Below are 25,224 nucleotides of genomic sequence, written 5' to 3'. Positions count from 1 at the left end.
ACATGAGACTATTTTCCAACCTCCTATTTCTGTTTTTTTTTTTTCCGGTGTTTCTGACAATGTGCAAAAGCTGAAAAATGTCTTAATACATCCATCACTGTTTTTTTGATTGTGGCTATTCATTTGTGGGATTCATTCAGTGTCAATGTCAAGTGTCCAAGGAGTAATGACAGATTTGATCCAGGAGGCACCAGTAACCTAACCAAAAAGTTAATGTTCAGGTGACTCAGGCTCACAGCAGCCATAAACAGTCAGGTCTGCCAAACCAAATTGACTGTGTCCATGACTGAGTCCACAGCTCATTTGGCCAATGCTGGGCTCGGTACAAAGAGCGGGAGAAGCAGATAATGTCTAATCCACTTACCCAAGCCAAGCCTACACACCATTTATGGAAGTCCACGTCATGAGGCTATTTAGGAACCCTAATTCATCTAATAAAGCATGTTTGGAGCTAGAATTAAATTTGTCTGACAGCCCTTGGTACACGTGCTATCACAAAAATCAATCACATTTCAAATATTAAATAATGTATGATTTCATTAAATTAAAAGAGAAATCTGTGGTGCCAAGGCACAGTTTCAAAGACACGCATAAAAAAAGAAATGAATTCTCTCTGATGAAGGCAACAGTCATGCAATTAAATCTATTATTTCAAGATGATCTATGAATAATTCAATTACCCGGATGTAAAGAAACATACTGAGAATACTGCTGAATGACTTCTTGACATAATTTTTAGTTAACATTAAAATTAGTTACCCGAGGTGAGGCTATGCAGCCTTTAAGTAGCTGATCTCCACACGACCTTGTTAAGTTTTTGCTTGTATTGTACAGATCCTTTGGTCATTAGTCAGTAAATCATATTGATGTGAGCTGAGAAATACAATGTTAACAGGATATACTTTAATTAAGAAATTATAATAAAAAGAGTACAACCTAAAAACCTAAAGTACAGTACTATGCAATACATTTACAGCCTTTATGAATCTATCATTAAATAAAACCCACACCATCAATCAGGAAATACAGCAAATAATTAAAAAAAACCCATAACCACATCCCCAAAGTAAATGTTGAGTAAAAACATTAACAAAAATAATATTTTGCGTGCAATTCTTTCTTTATCTGCTCCCCCATTTATTTGTAAATACAGTATCAGTACTGTGCTTAACACTGAACATGTGTGAAAATGATAGAATCAATGGTCTAAGATGACGATGACCATAAATATCTGTTTCATCTGAGATGATTCTCATACCAGTGTCAATTTCATTGATTATTTTTCACTCGTATTAACATAAGCCTTAAGGACAATATGTGTGTTGAAGTTCCGCATCCTAAGAGGATATAAAAGAGCAGCATATATTTGTAGAATATTCGATAAATAAATGTTACCCATGCATAGACTACAGTATGGCATCTCATCATCTCTCTGCATTCAGGAACCTCACCACAGCCTGGGTATGGTAAACAGAGAAGACAAGTCATCCAAAAAAAAAAAAGAGTAGCAAACACAATATAAGATAACCAGGAATCCTGGATTATCAGTAGTGAAAAGTGTCCAACCATGCATATAATGACTATTTGGCCATATTTGTAATTAGTATGTAAAAACAAAAGAATTCCACATCACATTTAGTGTAAAGAAAAGGCCTAACAGCAACCAGGATTTACTATTGCTATAAGTCTCTGAAACATTTCACCACATTTGGTGGCGGACTACAAGGCTCCTATAATACCACCAGCGAGAAAGGCAAAACTGTGTTTTGGTAGTTTGTGTGTTGGGGGTCACAAACTTAAAGGGAGTGTATGTGTGAGAGAAATAAGTGATTGTAAGCACAAGACTGAGAGCACATTTTTGAACCTGGAGTCTCTATTACACAAAGAGACAGGGGAAGGGAGGTTGAGTTGGAGCTCTCCCCGTGTTAATGGAAGTCCGATGTTACAGGCAACATCCCAGAATCCTTGGCGGAGTCCGCAGAGTCGCCGGTTGCGGGGGAAGAGACCCTCTCGTAGATGAAACTGTAGAGACTGATTTCAGGTCGCGTCGTGCGGCAATTCTTACACACCACACTCGAGTACTGGTTCAAAAGACTGTACAAACGCCCTGGGAGGGTGGTGGAGAGAGGGGGAGGATAGAGAGAGCATGAGGGACAGAGGGAGAGGATGGTTCAGGGGTCAAGAGAAGGAAGAAATAACGAGGGAGATAAAACAGGATTTGAGAGGAGTAGACAAAAAGGACAAATGGGTGAAGAGTGAAAGAACAAGCAAGAGAGACCAAAACTGTAAGAGAAAAAAAAAACACTAAAAAATACCAAAGTGTGTTTGGGCTCATTTATAAATCAAGCGCACATACACACGCACACAAGCCGTGAGCTTTTTCTCTGTAGCTCCACTTTAGGAAATGGATGGCTAGAGGGGAATTTCTCTGAAAGGCTTCAATAAATGTCAGCGGAAGAAAAATGAAAAGAGGGGGAGGGGAGAGGCTGGGGTCAGTTCAGGCAGTAATCCACTTTGCAGCGGAGGCTGAATGGATGGGCTGAGGAGCGGAGATGGCCCATAAGGTGGAATAACTTAACATACAGATGGACTGCGTTCTTTTATTTATGTGTACTGTCCCTATAATGACGCCAACACGGATAACTGCATGAGCCTCAAGAGCCCCACAATCTCAACAGTGGCTGATATCATCACCATTCCTGTTCATTATGTAATCTACTGTAAAAGCTCAACAGGGGCAGGGTTGAGGAAATAGCGATATCTGTGTGACTGCAGCTACTACAACAAAAATACTAAACATATTTAGTTTTGTGAGCAAGCCTTACCAACGGTGACTCGTCTCTCGGTGAGGAAAGTGTGCATTTCATGAACATCTCTCATAAGCTGAGCATCTCCAAATGTGAAGTAAGCCACGTCTCTTCCGGCCTCTGCTGCAGCCATCAACTGAATCAGCGCTGAAAAAGAGAGAAGGAGAAAGCTGAAGGGAAATACAGGCAACGACAATACACAGCATTAGTGTCATAAGTATCCTTCAGCCTCAGAGTGAAATCATAAATGCGTAATTGACCACTGAAAATAACTAACTGATTGGTCAATAAACCAGATAAGGTGCGGCTTCTGGCAGAAAAGAACACGACTGACAGGGGCAATTTGTATCAGAAGAGTAAATAATCCACCACTGGTAGCACAGCCTCATCAACTGCACTCAATCTTTTGGCCCTTGCAAATTAGGTCTTAAGACTTTTAAATATTTAACAGAATGGATATTGATTTCAGATTAATGAACACACAAAACAAACCATCATTTGCAAAAGGCCTGTAATCTTTACAACAACATAACAGTTAGACTTATGTAACTACCACATCTCAAGTCAGCTCCGGGACTTTAATGTAAAATACAGTTATTGCCTTCTAAAAATACCGGCTATGCTAATTCCAGGGCTAATGGGCGGGGGTCCCCGGAAGCTAATATCATCCTCAGGGACTTTGTCGAGTCCAATGGATCTATTCATAGCAAGCTGTAGAGGAAATTAACACTTAGAGATCTACATGAAACTGTACATGAACATATCAGTTTTTAAACATCTGCATTCATAGTGCAGTGTGGAGACGTGACTTTAACACAGCACAGCCTTCATGAATCCAGGCATAACACAGCAGATGCTCGTTTAGTAACACATTGTATGATAAGTATGAACTAAATTAAAAGGTAATGAAAATGTGTCAAGACATTGACTAGAAATACAACTGGCAAAAAAATTTGCGGTGTGGCGTACTCGAGGGGACAGTAAGGGGCTCCTGCTTATGAAGAGTGATGTTGTGTAAGCCCGCAGAGACCTGCATCAGCCTGGATTTATGGTGTCCCTTCCCTGTAATCAATCGCCCTTTTAATGGAAAACATAAATGTGTGTCAGCTGATCAATAAAGGGAGGGAAGGAACGGTTGAGTGACACACCCTGGGAGAGCTCCTAATTGACCAGAGGGGTTTGACAGAGACCGGCATCAGTGACTGTGCCGTACAGTCCATACTGCATGAATGCTGAGTGTCCGTCAGCGGGGGCTTCGACAGTTGGGAGTAGTGCAGTTGAATGGATGATCCTGTCTGAGCGAATGATATTTAGCTGCTGCTTGAGAATCCACAATTGAAAACTTCATATAAATAATATGATGCATCTGCAGTGCAGTTTTACCATAACAACTCTTACGAATAAAAAACAGTTGATTTCTTCATAAGCGCATGCTTTTAATTCAATGATACCTTTGAGCCGCGTGTCTCCACCAAAAGCTCCACAACCCCAGTTGCCTGTGGCTACTGCAGAGAGGTGCTTGTTGTTGGCGTTATTTCGGAAGAATCCACAGTACGCCTGAGATAAATGCACAGGGAGTAGGAGGAAGTGAAGGTGGGGAGGAAAAAGACAAGTGAAACTTTATATATACAAATATAAATATATATAATCTCTTTGGATTATATATTAAAATTTAAAATGAAATAAAGAATATGTAAGATCTACATAAGTAACGATGTTTCAGTTAAGTTTAGCCTCAGGCTAAACCATAAGCAATACAACACTGCATACAGGTACAGAATATTTTTGCCCAATTTCTCAGCAGAAAAAACTGTAGTTAAAGACAGTACCACTACCATTTATAGCTCTGTGAGTAGCCCTGAGCTAAATTCAGACCACAGAGCCTTTAATTAACATCTTTGGAGGTGATATCTGACAATGTGTCAAAGTTCAACCATGAGCTTTAAGTCAAATATCTGTCATGTCCAGCGTTATCTTATCAACTACTGACAATAATGTCTTTTGAAATAGCTATGTTGTTTGGAAAATGTGTAATACTGAATGTAAGCTAGCTATATTTCCCCAATCACTATGCAAACACAGACAGGGACATCTCTCTCTCGCTTACCTTGTTGAGTTCTCTGGACATCTTCTCAGGGAGAAACTGTTCTAAGAAGTGCCTGTATTTAAGAGCATCAATGGCGACGATCTCTGTACATCGTCTCTGCCAGTCATCCCTGGAAACGAGAGAGAAGCAATGAGAGGGGTGGGACTGATAAAGGTCCCCCAACTTTTTCTGACTGCATTAAGGTTTTTGGGATAAAAATATCAAAACAAGAACCTCAAAATTTAAAAAAATACCTTGGAGTTTCATCCTTGTAGCTCTCCTTCCATTTGTAACTCTCAGCATAACCAGAATATTTACTGTACTGTTCAGTGCCTGCAGAACGAGAAGGAAAGTCAAGAAAAAAACATGACATTACACAGTATTCAGCAGTGAGAGCACACAGTGGGCCTAAATCTGTTTCAGCGCCTTGTTTCTTAAATCAAATTTAGTGCTTTCTATGCTCCCCATGCGAGTACACAGTATCAGCTTGTATTGGATTGTCATAAATAAAGGCCATTGATTTAATAAGTAATCCGCTTTGGGGTTTGAAATGAAAAGCTTTCAGCCATAATAAGAAGAAATGGTTAGAAGAGAAAAAGCTAACCTTGGCCACATTTACAAAATGTTTGCATCATTCAATAAGTGACACCTCTGTTACCAAGACAGTGGCGTTTTTATAAATTCCACTGGTATGTGCTCAGAATCAGAGCTGGAAAGGTTTCATCATTCGTTATTACAAATACAGCTGCATTCAATTCTAAAAATGATGCCTATTAAAGGCTCCATACATGCATTAGGTAAGAGGTGGATACACAGCACTTCATAGAAGAGCAGGAGTTAAACATGCAATTAACATAGCCTTTGAGGTTCTAGTGTGTGTACTGGAGTTAAGTGTGCAACTAGCAGAGTGGGGGAGATTTGTAGTTAAGTTCACATTAGCCAGAAAAGCTCAGGGGTATTTTAAAATGTCTTTCTGTAGAGTACTTATAAGAAAGTAAGAGCAGTACTTTATTGATTTGATTTCAAGCATGTACAGTCAACCAATCCTGCAACTGCAAAACAAACTTGAATTCTAAGCAGGAATGACAATGATTTTTTTTTAATTCCTTTCTATGTCAAAGTAAGACTCAAGCTAATGGCCTGTAATGATGGCACGACATAAACCAAAGATGGCAGAACAACTGGGCAAAAGAATAATGCTTCTGCGTAAAGCCTTGGCAAAGAGAACAAAAAGACCATTTTTTATAAAACATCTTGCGCCATTGCAAGTCCAGCCAGTCAAATGAAGTTCTTTCTACAACAGTAGCGACTCCTAACGTCAAACAACAGGATACCCCTATCAGTTTTTCCCATCAACAGATCTCTGTCCTCCTCCTCCTTCACCTTGATCCTATTTATTCTGGCAACCGCACATGACAGCTTCCTGGCATACAGGTCTCCATCACTAGATTACATCGTGGACCTCTACCTTCCGATCTGGAAAACGCCTATGCACAAAACTGGAAGCCCCATGTGAAGACACCTCTAAACAGAAGGAAATATGATTAACTAGACTGACGAGAAAAACAAAGACAGTGACGGAGACAGATAAAAAGAGTCTTGAAACAGAGGCTAGACTTAAAGAGGAAACACTGCATGCGTGCAAGGAATATTCTGAAGGTTTTAATGAATCTATGCCGTAACTAGCCCATTCCATTAGTGGAGCAATGACCTTAGTTGGGCTATAAATTCCTTTCTGTCCAAAATGTAATAAAGTTAAGTGGAGAGGAGGAGGAGGGAAAGAGGGAGGGAGGCAGAATTATGGGAGTCAGGGAGGGGGACAGTGACTAACCACTGAAGGTGACTTGCAAGAGATGGGATTTTCACAGAAGACACCATGGCGCCATAGAAAGCAGACAACGCCTAGCTTACTGAGAGAAAAGTACTAAACAAGACAGGAGTCAATTTTTACGTTGATTGTGTTTGCTTGGTGGTATTACCAGTATGGATGTGGGGCTCTAACTGCACGTTTGTGTTTCCTTTTACAACTCTGCTCTTCACAACCAGCATACAAGCAACAAGCAATGGAATGTTTTTGATGCAGGTTGTGCCAAGAGTACCCATCAGACCACATAAACCCCTTGTGTCTTCAAGTTCAAAGGAGGCTCCACAGACAGAATCTAAGTGCAGACGTTTGAGAACACCATTTATATTTGAGTTTCTGTTTGTATACAGCTAAATTATGTCTTCATGTCAAAATGATGGATTTATCAAACAGGATGATGTTGTTTCATCAAAGGCAAATCTAAAGGCGTATTTTATGTCGCAGTGAAATACCAACACCGAAACATGATGAGTGGATGTTAAATATTTGTTTTGCTCTGCTAACTAGATAAAGTGGCATTAGAATAAATACGATGTGGGTACAAGTCAGTTGAGTCATTCATCAAATAAAGCCATTTCAAAATGTGGGAAGGGGGCAATGCATTACGATGACACACCAAAATAATGAAGGTAAATTTGAATCAATATTATGTACATGCCTCAATGATCTTAATCTCTGTATGTTTTTTATTATGACCATCGGTGAACAAGGTACAGCTGAGAGGCAGGAAAATGGTCAGAGGAGGAGGAGGGGGAGGAGAAGGTGGGGGGCGAGTGAGAGGGCAGAACACTTAGACAGGTTGACCGAAGCAGAGTGAGTTGGAGGTTGAAAAATAGAGCAATTCGGCTGGGGAGAAATGAAGGATAACTGGGAAGTCCCAAGTGAATCAATGCAATGGATTCACCTTCGAACCAAATGGAAAGACGGGGGGGAAAAAATGAATGGAGTCCAATAAACACACAGGGCTCAATGAACAACAGAAAATAACTCAAGAGACGAAAAAAGACCAGTTTGCTCTCTGTTACATAGATGTGTGTGGTTTCTATAGGAGGAAAAGGAAAGTACAAAATACCAAGCAACATCAAGGAATAAAGGTCCAACGCACCGCATGGCATGAAGTGGCACTACATTCAAAGAATTCTCAGTGTGGCATATATATAAATAACCTGTCCTAATATCTACTTCCTGTATGAGGACTTTACAGTGTGTGTGAATGCACGTGTGGGAGACACAAAGAGGCGTGTTATTGGAAATTCAGAGCCAAGAACAGAAACAAACTGACAAATTATCATCCATCCATCCATTTCCTACTGTTCATGTATGTTCTAGATGCAGTGGTGGAAGGATGAACAAGGCAGCGCAGATTCTTTCTGCCTAATCACGTCCTCCAGCACCTCCAGGGCGTGGGAATATATATCAACTGGCCTTTAGGCTCACTCACACCCCTTGACCAACCCAAAGGGTACAGGTGCAGTTTGCTGTATTTACTGGGAGAGTACCACAGCAAAAAGCTTTCCTGAGGAGGCTTGGCATTGTGATACAAAGATAATTGGAGGAAATCGTCTGGTCCTGCGAACCACACATTTTTGAAAAAAGGGGACCAACTTTTTATAGAGCACAAGTATTTGGGCAGTTACACATTTTTTGTTCTTCAGGCTCTGTGCTTAAGCACATCCACTTTGAAATAAAACAATGGACACGACATTAAAGTGCAAGTCTCAGCTTTAATTTGAGTGGGTTTACATAAATTAAGAAAGAACTGTGTGGGAGACATAGCCCTTTTAATTGCAGGGGTTAGACACGTGGCCGCTAATTGTTTCTTAAGCAGCTGTGTGTCGTTTCAACATTAGTTCATGCACAAGATAGAGTCAAACCATCTGTTGGTGTCTATGGGTCAAAGATGTTAGGCAGTCACTGACTCCAATGAATTGTTTTATTTTACATGTGTCTCACTCCAGTTACTTCTGAACCCCTAAAATTTGAGCCCTGTGTTAAAATAGCTATATCTCCCATATAGTTCTTTCTATGTTGATGTAAACCTCAAATTACAGCTGATACTTGGCACTTTATAGTACTTTCTATTATGTTATTTCAAATTGAATGTGCTGAGGCACAAAGCCTGAACAACAAAAATGTGTAACTGTCCAAAACTTGTTATTGCTTTAGGTACTATTGAAACTGCTGTCTGTCTTGTGAAAGGATTTTTATTTCATTGAACTCTGAATCATTTTTAATTCTTGACTTACCTTGATATGTTCATATTGTTGTTTGCTTATTTATTTTATATAGCTTAATATATACATTTATTGTACTCTACTAAATTTTTTTGTTTATGTTTTCTATTGTTTCTCTTCTGTGGACAACACATTTCTCTTCTACCACATTTTTCAATTTCTAGATGACGACAGTGAAACCGTAAGGGATGAAGGAACAAATTGTGTCAATTCAAAGAAGTACATTTGAGACACAGAGCATATATATATAAAACTGAGTAAAAGTCTGTTTATGGTACAGTAATTTATGCCATACAATCCTGACAGTGAGTACCTGTGATGATGAGGCATTCATTGTACTCCAAAGCTTCAGTGAAGAGACGAGAGACAATGAGTTCAGGGTTGATGAGGAACCTGATTTCTTCCTGGACCAGTCCATGTCCTGTTACTCCTCCACCTACAAACCTATTTGCAAAGTCCACCTAGTGAGATAAAGGAAAACCAATGGAAGAGTTAACCATGATGGCACAGCTCCCGCAGTTCTCCTTTCACCAGCTTTCATCCTCACTCTCAAACTTTCTTGAATTGTCAAAATGGAATGAGACACATTTGACAAACTGAATTTGTGCAAGCTATAATGTGACTGGCTAGACCACATATACACAACAAAACAAAACGATGTTAATATATTGCTCTTTGTCCTGTCTATCCAGTGCACTTGAGAAGAACTGTGATGTTTAGCTACTGTCACTCCAATTAGTTGAATAAATGACTCTATTAGTGTCTTCTTATTATCTGTCACCCGCTGTGGTCATTTAATACAGATAAATGTCGAAGGATCATAACACTGCTTCCTGCTTGGAAATAATCAGATCAGGAAATTGTAGAAAAACAACACACATGAAATCTAAAGAGATGGTTAAATGCCAATAAAATCTACAATTAATGGTGAGCGTGCATTAATGCAAAATCTGCTTGAATGTAACCTCCTCTATTTTTATATGCAAGAGAGGATACATCACAACTGTCTTTTTAAACAAGGAGTGGGTACTTTAATTATCCTCAGTATTTGCCATTCTTTAATCTGACATTGGGAAGGAAGCAATGACAACAAAGTCATAAACCTGTGGGGGGAACTTTGTCCCTAATGAGAGCCATACTCAGATAGATGTTGGTTTTAAAGTCTTAAACTTTGGGACTTGTTTTCACCAAAGTTTGCCAAAGTTTTCACTTATACTGTGAAAAAAGTGCCATGACGACGACGAGTACCATGACGATGGCATGTGTTTGACTGAAATGTTTTAACAACTATCAGATGGATTGCGACAAAATTGGGTACACACATTCATGCCCCCCACCAGGATAAATTGTAATCACGTTGGTGATCCCTGGACTTTTCGTCTAACACCAGCACCAAATCCAATTCTTTGGTTTATGACCAAATACCTAAAAAACAAATAACATTCCCATCAGCCCAGTACAGCCTCACTGTTAGCGTGGCTGCAGACTCTATGTTCGGTGAATGTAACATTAATAAAATGGACTGAGATAGTGGCTGAAATATTCTAATGTGATACTGGAGCTTCATGCCACGTAAGCCCACTCCTTGTTTTTATGGCGTGAATAAGAGGAGAGCCCATTCAATCACAATGCTGCTATTTAAACAGCCTGTCAGGGGTGAGGGTTCTGCTCACTGGCCCACAGCTACGTCAATCTGTGTGACAGTGAGTGTGTTTGTATGTGCATGTGTATGTTTTCTAACAAGTCCCTCAACTCCACACCTCCTTCACCGGTTCACCCTTAACCCCAACCCCCCTCACCCTTAAATCTCACCTCCTGACAGAATGACAGCCCACTCTGCCCTATCCAAACTCAACACACAGCCAGTGCCCAGCCTGGTGAGGTAGCTATCAATCCCCCTGCAGGAGTCCTGGCCCACTGGGTCACCGCTGTGAGATGGTTCACCCTTTTCATCTTTTTCTCCATACACCACATCCTCCCTCATCCCCCACCCTAGGGTCCTCTCTTGGCCCCTTGCCCCTCTTAGCTACTCATGTGTATACATCAGCTGTCAAGTAGGAAAAAAAAAAAATGCACCAACCGCCCTGGAACACTGCGGGGAGTGAGGAGATGGGGTGAATCAATGCAGACAGATAGAGAACCAATAACCTTCAGATATGCGAAAAAAAATTATACAACTGATCGAGCTGAAGGTACTGGACAACTACTCAGACAAGTCTCTTTGCTTTTGAAAGCTAGAGGGAAGGCACAGTGATGGTCAGTTTGTCAGGTATGACCACACCAACGAGTGCAAAACAGGCACGGTCCATCAAATCTGACACTCCAACCAACAATGTTGACACTGAGAAAGAAGGCTTTTACAGTGGGTTCATTTATGCCCGGTTAAGTAACCAATGTGTCTAATTGAAGAACTTTTGCATCTAATGCCAGGCTGGTATTAGATGCAAAAGTGTAAAATATTATTCCTACCTGCAGCATCCCGTATCCATCATCTTCAATTGTCCCCTCACAAGTGATATGTAGGCGCGTCAGCTGAGTCTGACAGCTTGGCAAAAGAAAGATTTAAAAACTTTCAGTTATTCATTCCAGCAAAGTAGTACTCCAGACAGGTATTCTACTGTGGGAAGATTCCCCTTGTACACAGTTTCTAAAACAGGATATTCAGCAAAGTGTGTACAAAAAAAAAAAAAAATCAAGTGTCCTAAATGAATTAATGTTTTTTGAACTAGTGGGCATGAATGAACATAAAGAAACTGCTTTCCGGTGGGTTTAGCAAAGCTTTGTGAAGTCGGATGTGGACTATTTGTGAAGCATGTGTGAACAGTTTATCATCCCAAAGAGTTTCACTGTGATTCAGAGTTTTATCAGGGCAATCTCTGCTGTGAAGACATCCCCAATGTCGACATAATGGTAAGCTTTTAACTACTGTCATGATGGAATATAAAGTGCCACTTCAGCCTCAGGTCTTTCCACAACAATTCGTCTGTATTTGTCACTATTCAGTCACATAATCCCGCCTGCTAAAAAGCCGTCCCAAAGCACAATGTGGCCATTATTTTATCCTTCTAGCAAGGTCTCTCAGCAGCAGCAAAGAAAGAAAAGACACTGTGTTGATGTTGTCAATGTTTGGATCACTGAGAGAACACAAAATCAAGTCAGATTTGTTCAATGAAGTTGTACATTCGACATTTCCGTGTATTTTTGATACAATTTAACTAAATTTAGATTGTTAGCACATGAAAAGAATATTTAATGACCCTAAACATTGTGTCATTTAATATTTGGCAGCTTTTGGAGAAGAAATCAGCTTTAAAATGGATTACTGTGTGGGTTATTACAAAAATCCTAATTTATTCTATTTTAAATCCAGGTCATTAAATCATTAAATTCATAATGTAGTAGAATAGAGAATATTACCTTTCCCAGTTTGAAGGAGGGTTCAGTGTTTGTCTGGTGAACGTCACAAGGCCCTTGGGCTCTTGAAAAAAAGATTAAAAAAAAAAAAACAGAATAAAAAAATTATAATCAACTGAAAAACATTTAGAGCTTTAAAGAGAAACATTGCTGCAACATCATGTGGGACATTTTTCAATGCTTACTGTTCTGTGTAACTCTCCTGAAGTAACACAGCAGAGTTTTCAATTTCTCAATTTTTCTTGGCGAAGAACCTTCAAATAACCTGAAACAAAAAGCAAATGGAAATTTGAGTTCACAAATGAGGTTTTGCCTTTAGAGTCTCTGACAATAGAAAACTAATTTGACTGGGAATAAAGTTTTTCTGGTATCAAATAAAACTATGTGTTACATTTTAGCAGATGAGTGGTATTAATGTTTCACTCAGAGTCCTTATCTATAGCTCACTGCACAACCATGCTACGGCATGTCATGAGGGAGGTTCAGCTTTCAAACTGGGACGATGTCTCTCCCATCTACCTCCATCCTTCATACAATGGCATTGCCTGAGGCCCTGTTTCAGTTCTTCAGAGTTACCATAAAAACTAGGGTGGAGGGAGGGAGGAGAGAGAGAGAGAGAGAGAGAACGAGAGAGAGAGCCTTAGATGGACAGCTTAAATCGCCCCATACTGGTACTCTCCCTCCATTAAAAGCAACCTAAGCTGATGACTAATCACAGTTCAGCATTAATCTGGAGGATGAGGGTGAGATTTCCAGTCTAGCCACAAATCATACATGCTGAAGACAGAGGAGCAACTAATTAAGAAGGATTTAGTTACAAAATATATTGTAGCAGTTTTCATTTTCAAGGATAGTCACATGTAACCTTGCCTACTATATAAAGTGCACCAGGAGACATGGTTTCTGACAGTTTCACTATTACCAGTTAGGCTATTTTCTTCTAAATGAGAAAGGCCATCGCCCGGTCACTCCGTGCACAAACAAAAAAAGAGGATTTATTTCTTAGTAATGAGCTTTTATTGCTGACTAAATTGTTAAGCAGGTTTCCTATGTCATCTTCTTCTCAAACAGAGAGAGAACACAAGCTAAAGAGACAAGTCTCCTGCCTCCTTTCCTCCCCCTCGAATCTATCTATCACTTAACAGAGGACAAATCTTGACAGTTCTGCCAAAACAGCAATCAGCAGATTGCTTGCTGCTCTGCTCGTCCAAGACAGAGCGCTACTGTGGCCGATAAGCAAAGTGACGGACACTCTTGCAATTAGGGGGAGGGGGGGGGGGCAGTAACGATCCAGGGCCCATTTTAGACTGCACTGGTTGTCTTGTCTTGTCTCATCCTCTCAGAAACACCACGACTTTTTTTTTTTTCCTCTTGCTCCTTCCTGTATTTTGCTGCAGGCAGACATGCTGATAGTTAAGGCAGGCCCAAGTGCCTTCTACCAAGTGCTGGCATGAGTCTGAAACAGCCAGCCCTGCAACTGGAATCAATGCTTACATTATTACAGAGGCCTCTTCCCTTAGCCTGCTACTGGGGTCTGATGTGGAGGCAGATATCGTGCACACTGATGACTGATTGTGAGAGTACGATTATGGTTCAGATAAAATGAGGGAGTTATAGGAGGGAATATGGACCAAATCACAGATAATCAATATGACTGTCACAGGGATTCATAAAATAATACTGCTCAACCCCCAAGGAAGAGCAGATGGCTAATTAGACTCTGAATAGGACCGCAGTTAGGGCCAATGCAGATTGCAGGGAATAGCAAAATTATACACTGCTAAACCTAGCCTTCATGTTGTGCAAAGAGTACTATCATAATAAGGTACTACCAAACCTACATCTCCAGTATGCCAGGCAACAACACCGGAAGTTATTACACATATCACTAATGAGAAGTACAGGACTATGCCTAGTGTATACACAGGTGCCTACAGTCCAGAAGTACAGTAATAGACCTGGTACCAAAATCTCATAACTCCAACCTCACCTCACCCATAAACAACATCTCAACTTTCTATCCGTCATCAGCTATGGCAAAAATACAGGAAGATGTTAGTGTCCAAAATAATTCCCACCAGATTCGACATTCTGCTGAAAGTTGTCTTATCAAGTGTCTCGAGTAAAACTAACAAAACAAGACAAATGACAACAATAAGGTCTTTTTCCAGCAGAAAACAAGCTTATTAACAAAGACATAATCCAAAAAAACGTGATAACAGAAAACCTCAGTGCAAATACTCTGTCACCTTCTGCTGCTGTCTGAACACATTACACCAGCAGAGCAGAGGTTGTGTTCTTCAGATTCAACAGTGTAACAGCCATCACTCTTCGCAGGCATAGGCCACAGCGCATTCATGCATCACTTCCCTCCTTTTCAAGTATAGTGACACTTCAAGATTATGAGACCAGAGAGGGATAAGACAGGTGTGCACTCTAAAACACTCAAAACTATTTGTTTCAATTAGCCCTCTGAGGCTTTCTTATCAGACCACTGGTTCTGAGTAGGTAGAACCAGAGAACACCAATTTAACACTCCTACTCTGAATGTCCCACCCACACACAAAAACATAACAGAAACATGGAGAGCAAAGAGATTCTCTACCCACAGTCCAATTCTCAAGCCTATAAGGTGACAGGGGCAGTTACAGCACACACTCTAATAGCACAACTATAAAAAAAATAAATAAAAAAAAAACCCACATAAATATGATCTTTGACAAAAGACAAATGAGACACCACAAGCTGTCCCTCTTTTTGACAGCCAGATCCAAACCAATTGCATGCAGGTTAAAAAAAAAAAACTTGAATGCCATACTTGACTTACTGGACGCTCACTAAAGTAGTAGAGGCTAGAGTAAAAACCTAGAAATCATCTATTAGGGGTTTTCAAGGCAGTAGTGCCCCCTTATGGAAATCAGTTTACTTTCCTCTAAATGGTAGGGTCACTACAAACAGAGCCACTCGAACAGATTGTAATAGACAACTGTGCTTAATCATGAAAATAATACACATCTTTGAATACGTATGATGCCCAGTTACTGGAAAGAACACTACTGAAAAAATTGTGAGAAAATCTGATCCTGTTTTTATTCCAATAAAACCTGGTCAACAGGTACCACAGTCATTGAGGGATAGAAAAAGGTGTAACGACGCCAGTGAGTACAATCGTGCTCCTGTCCTGAAGCGTATAGACCAATGAGGGTAACTCAGGATCGATATCTACGTCTGCTGAGATCTATTCCTGCTTAAAGTAATGGCTTACAAAAGGACTCAGCGAAGGACTCAAGGGGCAAATCTCATTTTGTAAATAAAATACTAACAATCACAGCTCACTCAATTACTCTCTTGGGCTACTGATCACGATTTTGTGTCTCTCCAGTTTTCTGCAAGTGACTGTGTGCTTTTTACCTGTAGAAGTTGATCTCGGGGTAATTGCAGTACTCTGACTTGCGGGAGTTGCGGCGGGGGAATGTGCAGAAGAAGGCGTTGGCCAGAAGACAGGCTATTTGCTCCTGAGACAGAGTCAGTGAATGGTTCGCCCTGCACTTCAGCAGGGGAATTGGCTAGAAAAACAGAGAAATCAGGAAAGAAAAGAGACTGAGATCACAATCAAAACACTGAACAAAAGTGTGGAGTCAAAGCAAAGAGACAAAATCTGATGGACAGGGAATCAGAATGGAAAATGACACAAGGACAGATGCTGAAGAAACACACAAGGTTACGTGGGTGCGATTCTGTAGGTCTGTGGGCTAATGGGGGTAGATAATTAGTTTAGCAATCTAGCACGCAGTAGAGACGAGGAGAGTTCCATTAGGTAAATGGGTGGTAGTAATTAAGGTCCTGGTTTTCTTGTTCTCCCCCAGGTTCGTTCAGTCAGACACACGAGGCTCATCTATCTTCTCTGATTAGAGCTAAAGAGCCTCCCAAGGCTGCCCAGTTAGCAGATCAATACCAGCTCTAATAACACACACATAAACATTAGCCTTGATGCTTAATACTGCAAGAAACAAAGCGGAGAGTCAGAAAGCTTTATTATCCAACTTCTACAAATGATTCTGAGGTGAAATCTGTTCCTTTAGTTAAAACTGAAAATTCTTTATCTTCCGCCTGCGGTTTCTGTCTCCAATAACAACTAAAGGGATTTGCTGTTCTGCCCAGAGAGGGAGCTGAATTAACTTTATTAAATCAAACTGTAGACTCTGAAATGGATAAGCGAATTACAAAAATACCAATCTTGAAATTCTTGCGTTGCTATAGTTGATGAGTGAGAACAAAAATGAAGACAAATGGGGATGACATTTAAAAGCTCTGACATGGATCAGTTCCATTTAATGTGAAAAAAAGGGAGGGCCTCTGAGGTTTGATGAGGGTGATATAAAACCCGGGTTCCCAAAATTATACTGCTCAGAATATCAGGAGGAATGGCTGGTGTGAGAGTCCAAAGGAATAGACTGAATTTTAAAATTCATAACTAGTTCCAGCTTAGTGGAGCACTGAATGCAAAAAGTAGGAGGAATTTTTTTCTCAAGTGCACAAGCATAACACATCGTCTGGATGACAGGACATGAGACAGACCTCTCCTCTTTCAGTCCTCTTTTCTAATGAAGTAGTTCTTGATGTGAACCAAAAAGAGGCATTCATTATCTACCAGTTGTAACTCATGAGCTGATCCTGTACAACATCTACCATCTAACTCTTTGCCTCCCATCCCCGCTGACTGCAAACACTTCCATCATTCTCCAGATGTACCATAACACTTTTTAAACCCACTACCAACTGTAATGCAACAGTGCACCTTTCAGTTTACTCACAAAACTCCGGCAAACCCCTTTAAACACACACTGTGTACAGATTAAAAAATAGGAAATTGCACTTACCATCGTGCAGAGACAAGGAGCACTGAGTGCCAGGTCGACCATGGCAGGTAAAATGACCTCAAACAGGTGTTGTGCCTCACAATGCTCAAGACACTGAAGAGGAGGGGGAAAAAAAGAGACACACAGGCAGAACTATTGTTAAATGGGATATCTCTGTGGAGCTGACTGCCTAGTTAGGCAGGCAGTAACTCAGAGCCGGCAGTCAGAGTGACTGATGGGATCTGAAGTGACATACTGGTTTGTAACACCATTAATTTTTCCAACCAAAATGTGAAGTAAAAGGTCAATTCCACAAAAATATTAAAGTCACAAACATGAAAAATGATTTTTATCAATGTTATCTTGTTAATTAATCGTTTACATCGCAAAATCCATTTGACACATTTCATTTTTTTTAATTCAGTGGGTTCAGTGATAGCTAATTTTGTAGATAGATTTATGAAAATACTATAATAAAGTTACTACTACCATCATTTTTGAACAATCATGTATTTTAACAGTCCTTTTTCAACTGGAAATAAAAAGAAAAGGGAAAGCTCAAAACACAATTTCTTCTTCACCTTAAATTGCTTTATAGTTTCTTTCAGGTTTTATCATTGTCTTTTTAATACAACGAGACAGGAAGCACATGAGGAGCGAGTCTGAGGTCATAACCCAGTGCCAGTAACCAATATCTAAGGACAGCTCTCTCATATCCAACAAGAAAAGTCAGTGTCAGTGAAGGCAACAGAGGTTTATTGTTGTTATAGGGAGAACTCCCACTCCCTAGATATCAATAATCCCAACACTTCAGCGGTGAAAGAGGAAACAGAAATGCTGCAGAGCTCCTCACTACACAGAACCTGTTTCAGAGGAAACTACCATCAATCTAGGAGCAAGCCCGCGACGACCGAGGCATCCATACTTCAGCCTATAGCTTACCTCAGCATCCATCTGCAATTCCCTCTAAAATAAACACCCAGTTATTCCATCATAGACCCAGATTTACAACGCAATCACTTATGAGTGTATTGGCTTCGAATGTCACTGTCATCAATCACTTGCCTTATTCTATCAAGGTAAGCAGGGGGAGCTCGCGTTGATTAAATGGACCTTCTGGAGTAAATGCAAACGAGCAATTGTGGAGAGAGTGGCAGGGTTCGCTTGATTTTCAACAGGAAGTCTTTGGTGGGTGATTTGGCCAGGGGCATTTATATGGCTGCAGAGCAGGTCTGACTAAATGCTGTCAGAAGTAATGAGCTGGCAGACATCATAAAGCGCTCCTGTGGGACTAATAGATGGTGGTTGGTGATGCAGCAGGATGAGGGTAGAAAGATGATCCGCCAGCCTGTGCACAGCCACAGCAGCCGGCCGCGGCAGTAACACACGGGTTGGGCTGTGCACACAAACTCTACCTTTCACATCAATACATATGACGGACAGCTCCAGCAGGACAGTCCAGATTAACTACTGCATAGGCTAATGATCGATTACACTCTGATCCTCCATTCATTCTGGTCTTTACAAGTTATTTTCATTTCCTGGCAGCTCAACCTAAGCTCATCTTCTTTGGAAGTTGTTTTTTTATTTAAAGGCCTTCTGAGCAAATTGTCACATTTTACTACTTTTTAAAATCACCATGCAAGAGAGAGAGATAGAGGCAAAACAAGCGACAAAGCACCAAAGTGAAAGGGAGACACTATATTGTTGTCTCGCTGCTGAATGTTCATGTACAACTGGAACATCAGCTGTACTTACTCCTGGACTGTTTTCCTGCTCAGCCCTCAGACATTCATCGGGAAATGACACAGTGACAGTTTCATTTGGCAGGGGAGAAATACTAAGACAATTTACAGACAAGCCCTAATTTGTATAACCCTTTTTTTTCCCATATGGCTATTACACGTTGAGCGGAGTGTCAATCACTGGCCCAGGGGCAATGTACTTCTTGACAATTACCCCAGTGCTGCACAAATGTTGCTCCAGATTTAATTAGGTGTTCTCGGCAAAGGAGTGCAACAGTTAGGATTCAAACACAAAACAAACTGCAGCAGTGAAAGGCTGAAAACTGTCCATGTGATTCTTCACTACATTAGACTGTGTGTCAAAGATATATTACATTGGATGATGCTTGTCTGCTGTGGAATGGCAGCTGTTAATCATTGCTGCTGGTGTGAGTGTTTGCAAATGCTCCCTCATACTGCATCCATCAACAGATAGGCATTAAAATGACAGAAAATAGTGGCAACCAGTAGGTATTCCGTATCTGTATGAAAGCATCTATTCCCATGTGCCACTGACTGCACATATTATATACAATAAACATATAAAAAACATAATTGCTAGGTTCCATTAACAACTTTCAGGCATTCAAACCTTGAGTTGCCCTTACTCTGTGAGCATCAGACTCTCTTGCTAAACACATCAGCAGCAAAGACATGATGAAATAAGGAGGGAATAATGTAGCTCAGGACGGTGAATGGACAGTTGGAGCTGCTGACGCAATAGATTCCTGGAAGGGCAACTTTCTTGTTGGCCTCGCTTAGCATCCTTACGGATTTAATGGGTCTTTTTTAATTAAACTGGATAAAGCTATAAAAAGGCTCAGGCGGATATTGATCTGCCGAGCTCTCTGCATTAGGCTACTCTGAGAAATTATTTCAGAGAGGAGGGAAAAAAAAGATCATTTTGGAATGGACTGAATTTAGCTGAGTAATCTTAGATGAGAAGGGATGGACATCAGGTTCAAATATCAATCTGACTGGGCTGTAATAAGTATGAAATGCTCTCACTTAATAGTAAAAAGTCTATTAGGATAATGATCTCATTTCTAATGGCTCTAACCAAGATATCAACTTACTAAGAAAGAATTTGACAATAAACCATATACTTTACTAAATGTATATAACCTAATTACACTTCAAGCTGAATTTGATTTGCTATCTATTCAAAAACTTCTTTTTCTTTTTTTTGGCCACTTTTTTGGTGTTAACAGAGTCAGAATCTGGAGACTAAATTCCAAGGAAATACACTGTCAGTGTCTACTCATACTTTAGCTACAACATTTCAGGAGGGAATTTCTGGTGAAGAAATTACTATTTAGACATCCTACATGTATAAAACTGATTTAATTTATTAAACAGTTTTACTAATTTTACATTTATTGCATTTATTACACATATTACAGCCCCTTACTGTCTGAGGAGAAGATAAGGAGTGTTAAAAGAAAGGAAAAAGGAGGCAGAAAGAAAAACAATCCCCAGGTTCACCTGCAGCAGCTGCTGCCGTCATGCTCTGTGCTCATCTGTCCTAACTGTATGATGCATATTTGCTCCTGTGAGACTCCCAGGTAATGGGAGGGGACGACGCACACTGATGGGCTTGCAGCCAAACAGACGACAGCAGACTCCCCTCACTATAACTCTAACTTCATTCTTCTTTAAGGTACATTTTAAAGACATAGTTAATTATGTTGAGTTAAACAAACACTGCCAGCCTCTACAAGGGAAAGCTGACTGTCACACACACAACTGGCTGGATTTCACTGATGATGCGTTTATTTATGATTTGTTTATGTTTATGCAATGCATGTTTATTTGTGAGTTCTCTTAAGGTTATACAGCAAATTCAGAAATCATAATAAAAATATAATTATTGTGTTTCTTTAAACGAGGTTTCCCTCCCAAAGAATTGGATTCAAATTTAATATGCTCCATGTTCAGCAAAGACACATGCCAAAGTGTGGTCAGTGTGCTTTAGGGAAATCATTTTGATTTTCCTGCTTTATCTTGTATACAAGTCCAAGTTTAAGTTTTGGACAGCTTACCTCTGTGCAAAGAAGGTTCAGGGCAGTGAAGTCCCATTTCTTAGCATGGGTTGTGTTGTATCTCAATATTGCATCCTGAAGAGGAAAATTAGGAGTTATTCATAGAAAACTCATTTCAAATACATAAAAAACAGTATGGCTGCAAATTAATGGCATTTTTAATGCACAAAAATGAATGAGAGTTAAAGTCTTCTTTCAATGCATAACATAACCAGCTGTAATTGATGTAAATTCTGCCACCATGTGGCTGTTTGTGGAATTAGTCTTGTTCGATTGAAACTGCTGTTAAGAGTTTGATTGGAATAATGTATGAGCAGTAATTCTCCAGAATCATAGACATGCTGGCCAAATAAGCCAACTACTGGTTGAAAGGCACATTCCAATTTAATTACAATGGCTAAAGACAAGTTCAGCTCTGTGTTGCGATAATTTATAAGTAATGTACAATTTTATTGTTTGCTAACATAAAGAAGAGGGAGAAGAAGACAATTAGCAGTTTGACAAGGTATTGGGGACTGAAAACTTTAAGACTGTGCATGGAAGTTATTTTCACATGTAAAACACCTCTTAGGTTTATCTAAGTGTGGACATAGAATATGTTGAGCAAAGATGTCTCACCCTCACATCCAGAGAACTTTTGAACCCTCCCCGCAAGGCAGTGCGGATTAGGTCCCACCGACTTTGGACACCACCTCCATCCTACATGACACAACATTTAATATATTGCTTTTACTACAACGTTCCTACAGTAATTAACACATCAGCACAGTCTGATGAAAGGTCACGATGCAGCTACAACTAGTTTACCTCAGTCTCCATAGGAAACAGGTTCTTCTCAGAGCAGGGCATCTTCACTGACATATCATCCCACGCATCTTTGAACTTGGTGGGGTATGGGACAGGGATGTCTCCCTCTCTGAGGAGATCTGTCTGTAACAGGGAAAAGAAATGGGAGGGGAAACTAAATGTCTTTACAGATTACTCTTGTTTGCTTTAGCAGTAGTGGTTGACTGAACTATTGAACCATTTTCTCTTTGCTTATTAAAATGATGTCTGCTGCAATTTAACAACCTTGACTGTTGTTTTACCACAAGTGATATGTTCCTTTGCTGGATGACTAAACAAATTAAAGTTGTCCTGTTTGTAGAAGGTATGATTTTCTTAAAATAGTAATTAAGAATCTCATCATCATTTTTGTGATGCAGGGGGTGATGGGCACAGTCTAGCTTGGGTGTCAGTGGCTGTTGATGGTTAGAGAAAGTAGTAGCTACACACCAGCACTGACAGTGTTCCTGTGGGACTAGTAGTGGAGGACACAGTCTGATTGGAGCTTTACTGACAAGAAGCCCTGAGGGGATCATGGAGGATGACTTCACCCTGCCCAGCACTACATCCCTCTTCTTCATTCCCCAGTGTCTTTATTTACACAACAACTTCTTTACACTCCCTCTGCCACTTTTCCCTATCTTACTTTCTCTTATTAAAAAACACCAAGAGTGGTCCTGTCACACAATGCCCAGTCAAACCAGAATTTACAATCTTTTTATACTGCAGTATTCACCACACACATACCACAAACACACACAAATAAACAGTCCCTGTTGACTCACCCTGACTGCGACAGTGTGGTTAGGCACTACTTTCAGGTGTGACAGAGGGGGGGCACACTGGGGCATTCTGTTCAGCTCATCTATGGGTGTCCCCAGCCATCCTTTGTCTGTGTTATGCAATGCAAATGAAATACTGTGCAGAAAAAAAGGACAGAACATGTCAGTCTACCACACTGTCACTGAAGGACACTGTGAGCATAGTGGAGTTAGAAAACAACAGGAAGAATGATTCACTTATCGAAAAAGACAAAAAGTGGTAAAGAGAAGTGAAAACCTTCACAATTACCTTTCAAAAATTGCACCTGGCTGGCTTCTAAGTAAGTCCTGGCTCATATTAGATGAGCCACTGCACTCTGCTACCTCAGCATCCTCAGTCCCCATGGCAACCAGATTGGCTCTTTCTTTGGCCGAACTTCCAGAGTCAGAGTCGTTGACAAACTGCTGAGATTCCACTACCTGAGCCTTAGCAAAGCCAGAGTCGTCTGCACAAGCACTGCCACCATGATCCTTGTCTGCAGAGTTGTTGATGAGCATGGTTTTACAGATGGGACTGTCAGGACTCAGCATCTCCACATCACTGGGTATACTTCCACCCTTCATGGGACTAATACTAAGACAGAGGGTGAGTTTGGGATTTTGAGAGTGTGCACCAACACAGGTTGTTTTAACAGGGTGGGGACCAGGTGAACTGGGCCTCTTAGATTTCTGTCCATTAGAGCAGTGTGTCTGAGCTGTGTTACTTCTGCTGCCAGCAAGGCCAGATTCATCCAGTACACCTGCAGACCCACAGTCCATTGAATTCTGAGATGCTATGTCATCTTGTGTGTTCTCTGTTGGTACAGAGTCTTTTGCAGTGTCATATTTTTGTGGTCCACAAAAGAGTTCATCTTTTCCATCTGGTAATTTTGTTTGTGGAACATCATTTTTTACACCATCTGGCTTGACTTCAGCAGTCAGACTGCAGCAGAACAGAAAGAGAACAAAGTGAGAGACAGCTTTAAATCTACCTTTACGAGATCATTATATGGCCTTTTCCCAGAGTGCACTTTGTACCCTTTCTGGTACACAAGTTTATTTAATATACATGATTTTTACTTGGTAAAAAAAAAAAAAAAAAAAAAGCTTGAGCACACACTGGCTTACCTTCTTTGAGAATCCATCGTGTCATCCATCTTTAACAGGTCAGACAAGATGAACCAACGATAGCTGCTTGAGAAAGAAAAACATTCAGGCGTTGAAAAGCTCCGACATTTTAGATCATTTTGTACATGCTCACTAAGTTGTGCTATAGCTACACATTGTCCTCTTTCTGGAGTCTCTGGACGTCACATAGAGCCAAATATCAAGTTTTGTTTATGTCTGGTCTTCGGTGAGCCTACACTCAGAGTTTTGGTAAGGACGGCCCGTGAAACTTGAACCTGTGTTTTCGGACTTTGTTTGGAACACTTGTTCGGCTCATGACGCTGGCCAGTGGGCATCTCGCCGGGGCGAACCGCAGTCAAGGGCTCTCGGGCAGACTGGTTTCAGCTTTCATTTCAGCCTCTTGTCTTCGATTTCAGATTCATATTGCTCAAACAAACACACGTTCGGCAGTCAGCGCATTCAGTTTTCACAAACCTACAATGAGCTAGCTAAACAACCAGCCTTAGAGGTTACTTCTGATAATACCTCACGGTATGAAATTATAACTCGGCTAATAGTGACGAAATCATTCATACGAGGGATTTGTTTAGCTTACAGCCTTGATGCGAACATGTCTTGCAGGTCAAAGACCAAGTCATCTTGAGCTAACTTAGCTTTGATTGGCTAATAATCAAAACGTTAGCTATTAGCTTTCATTATTGTAGATAGCACAAACGTAATTCAACCTGATCAAGCTAGCAGTGCTGTTTCCATTAAAACAAAGAGATACAACTTACAAGTATGCCCCTCTTTGTGTAACACTTCTGAGTTAGATGCATTACATAATTATATATTTATTTTTATATGCAAGTATTCCCTTCCAGACCACATATCACTCCAAATGTTATCGTCCAGTTATTGGTTCACTTTCACTTCGTTGTTGCAGCTGCTTCGCCTTGACGGCAAGGAAATTGTGACCAATCAAAACGTTTTCCTTGGAATAAGAGGCGGGATCGTGAACTCGTATCCCAGCAACTGGGTTACAAAGCAGTTTACTGTCGCAAACCTTAAAGGGGCTCGAACAGCAGCTTCTGAATAGTGTAAAACAGTTAAAGCTGCAAGGAAGCAACAGTGTATCATTCAAGTGTCTGAAATAAATTTAAAACTTCACATTCACAAGCCCTTGCTTCTTAAATGTTCATATTTGCTAGTTTTCCCTGTTTTCTATGACAGTAAACTCAACAACTCAAAACTCAAATGATATCCAGTAAATCTGGGGCTTTGTGGGGGCCCATAGGTGGTTGCTCGCTTTTCCCGGTTGGGAATCCAGCCATGACAAGACACTATTGTTCATGTTCTTTTTTTCTTCTTTTAAATAGTAATAGCTTATTTATCACTCAGT

General features: G+C 40.4%; 1 protein-coding gene across 2 annotated transcripts; it reads right to left on the bottom strand.

Annotated features, from left to right (window-relative positions):
• Positions 1-883: 883 nt before the first annotated feature.
• On the bottom strand, positions 884-24,767 carry parg (poly(ADP-ribose) glycohydrolase). Of its 2 annotated transcripts, none has more exons than XM_022763812.1 (18): positions 24,620-24,767; positions 23,844-23,909; positions 22,987-23,658; positions 22,701-22,833; positions 21,898-22,020; positions 21,709-21,789; positions 21,091-21,165; positions 17,286-17,378; positions 15,817-15,971; positions 12,591-12,670; positions 12,409-12,469; positions 11,461-11,536; positions 9,305-9,452; positions 5,148-5,226; positions 4,915-5,023; positions 4,259-4,364; positions 2,826-2,954; positions 884-2,107 (listed from the first exon to the last, which is right to left on the bottom strand). In XM_022763812.1, exons 2-18 carry the CDS (start codon positions 23,870-23,872, stop codon positions 1,926-1,928), a joined length of 2,331 nt encoding a protein of 776 aa, XP_022619533.1. In that variant the 5' UTR covers positions 23,873-23,909; positions 24,620-24,767; the 3' UTR covers positions 884-1,925. The 2 variants fall into 2 exon arrangements, with proteins under 2 accessions (XP_022619533.1, XP_022619529.1); XM_022763808.1 differs by having other exon boundaries at positions 23,844-23,906.
• Between the last annotated feature and the right edge of the window lie 457 nt (positions 24,768-25,224).

This window comes from Seriola dumerili, unplaced genomic scaffold (genome assembly GCF_002260705.1).
Source record: "Seriola dumerili isolate Sdu_G_001 unplaced genomic scaffold, Sdu_1.0 BDQW01000478.1, whole genome shotgun sequence".
Taxonomy (NCBI): Eukaryota; Metazoa; Chordata; class Actinopteri; order Carangiformes; family Carangidae; genus Seriola; species Seriola dumerili.
The sequence above is the reverse complement of the archived record's forward strand: the minus strand, read 5'-3'. Positions and strand labels throughout refer to the sequence as shown.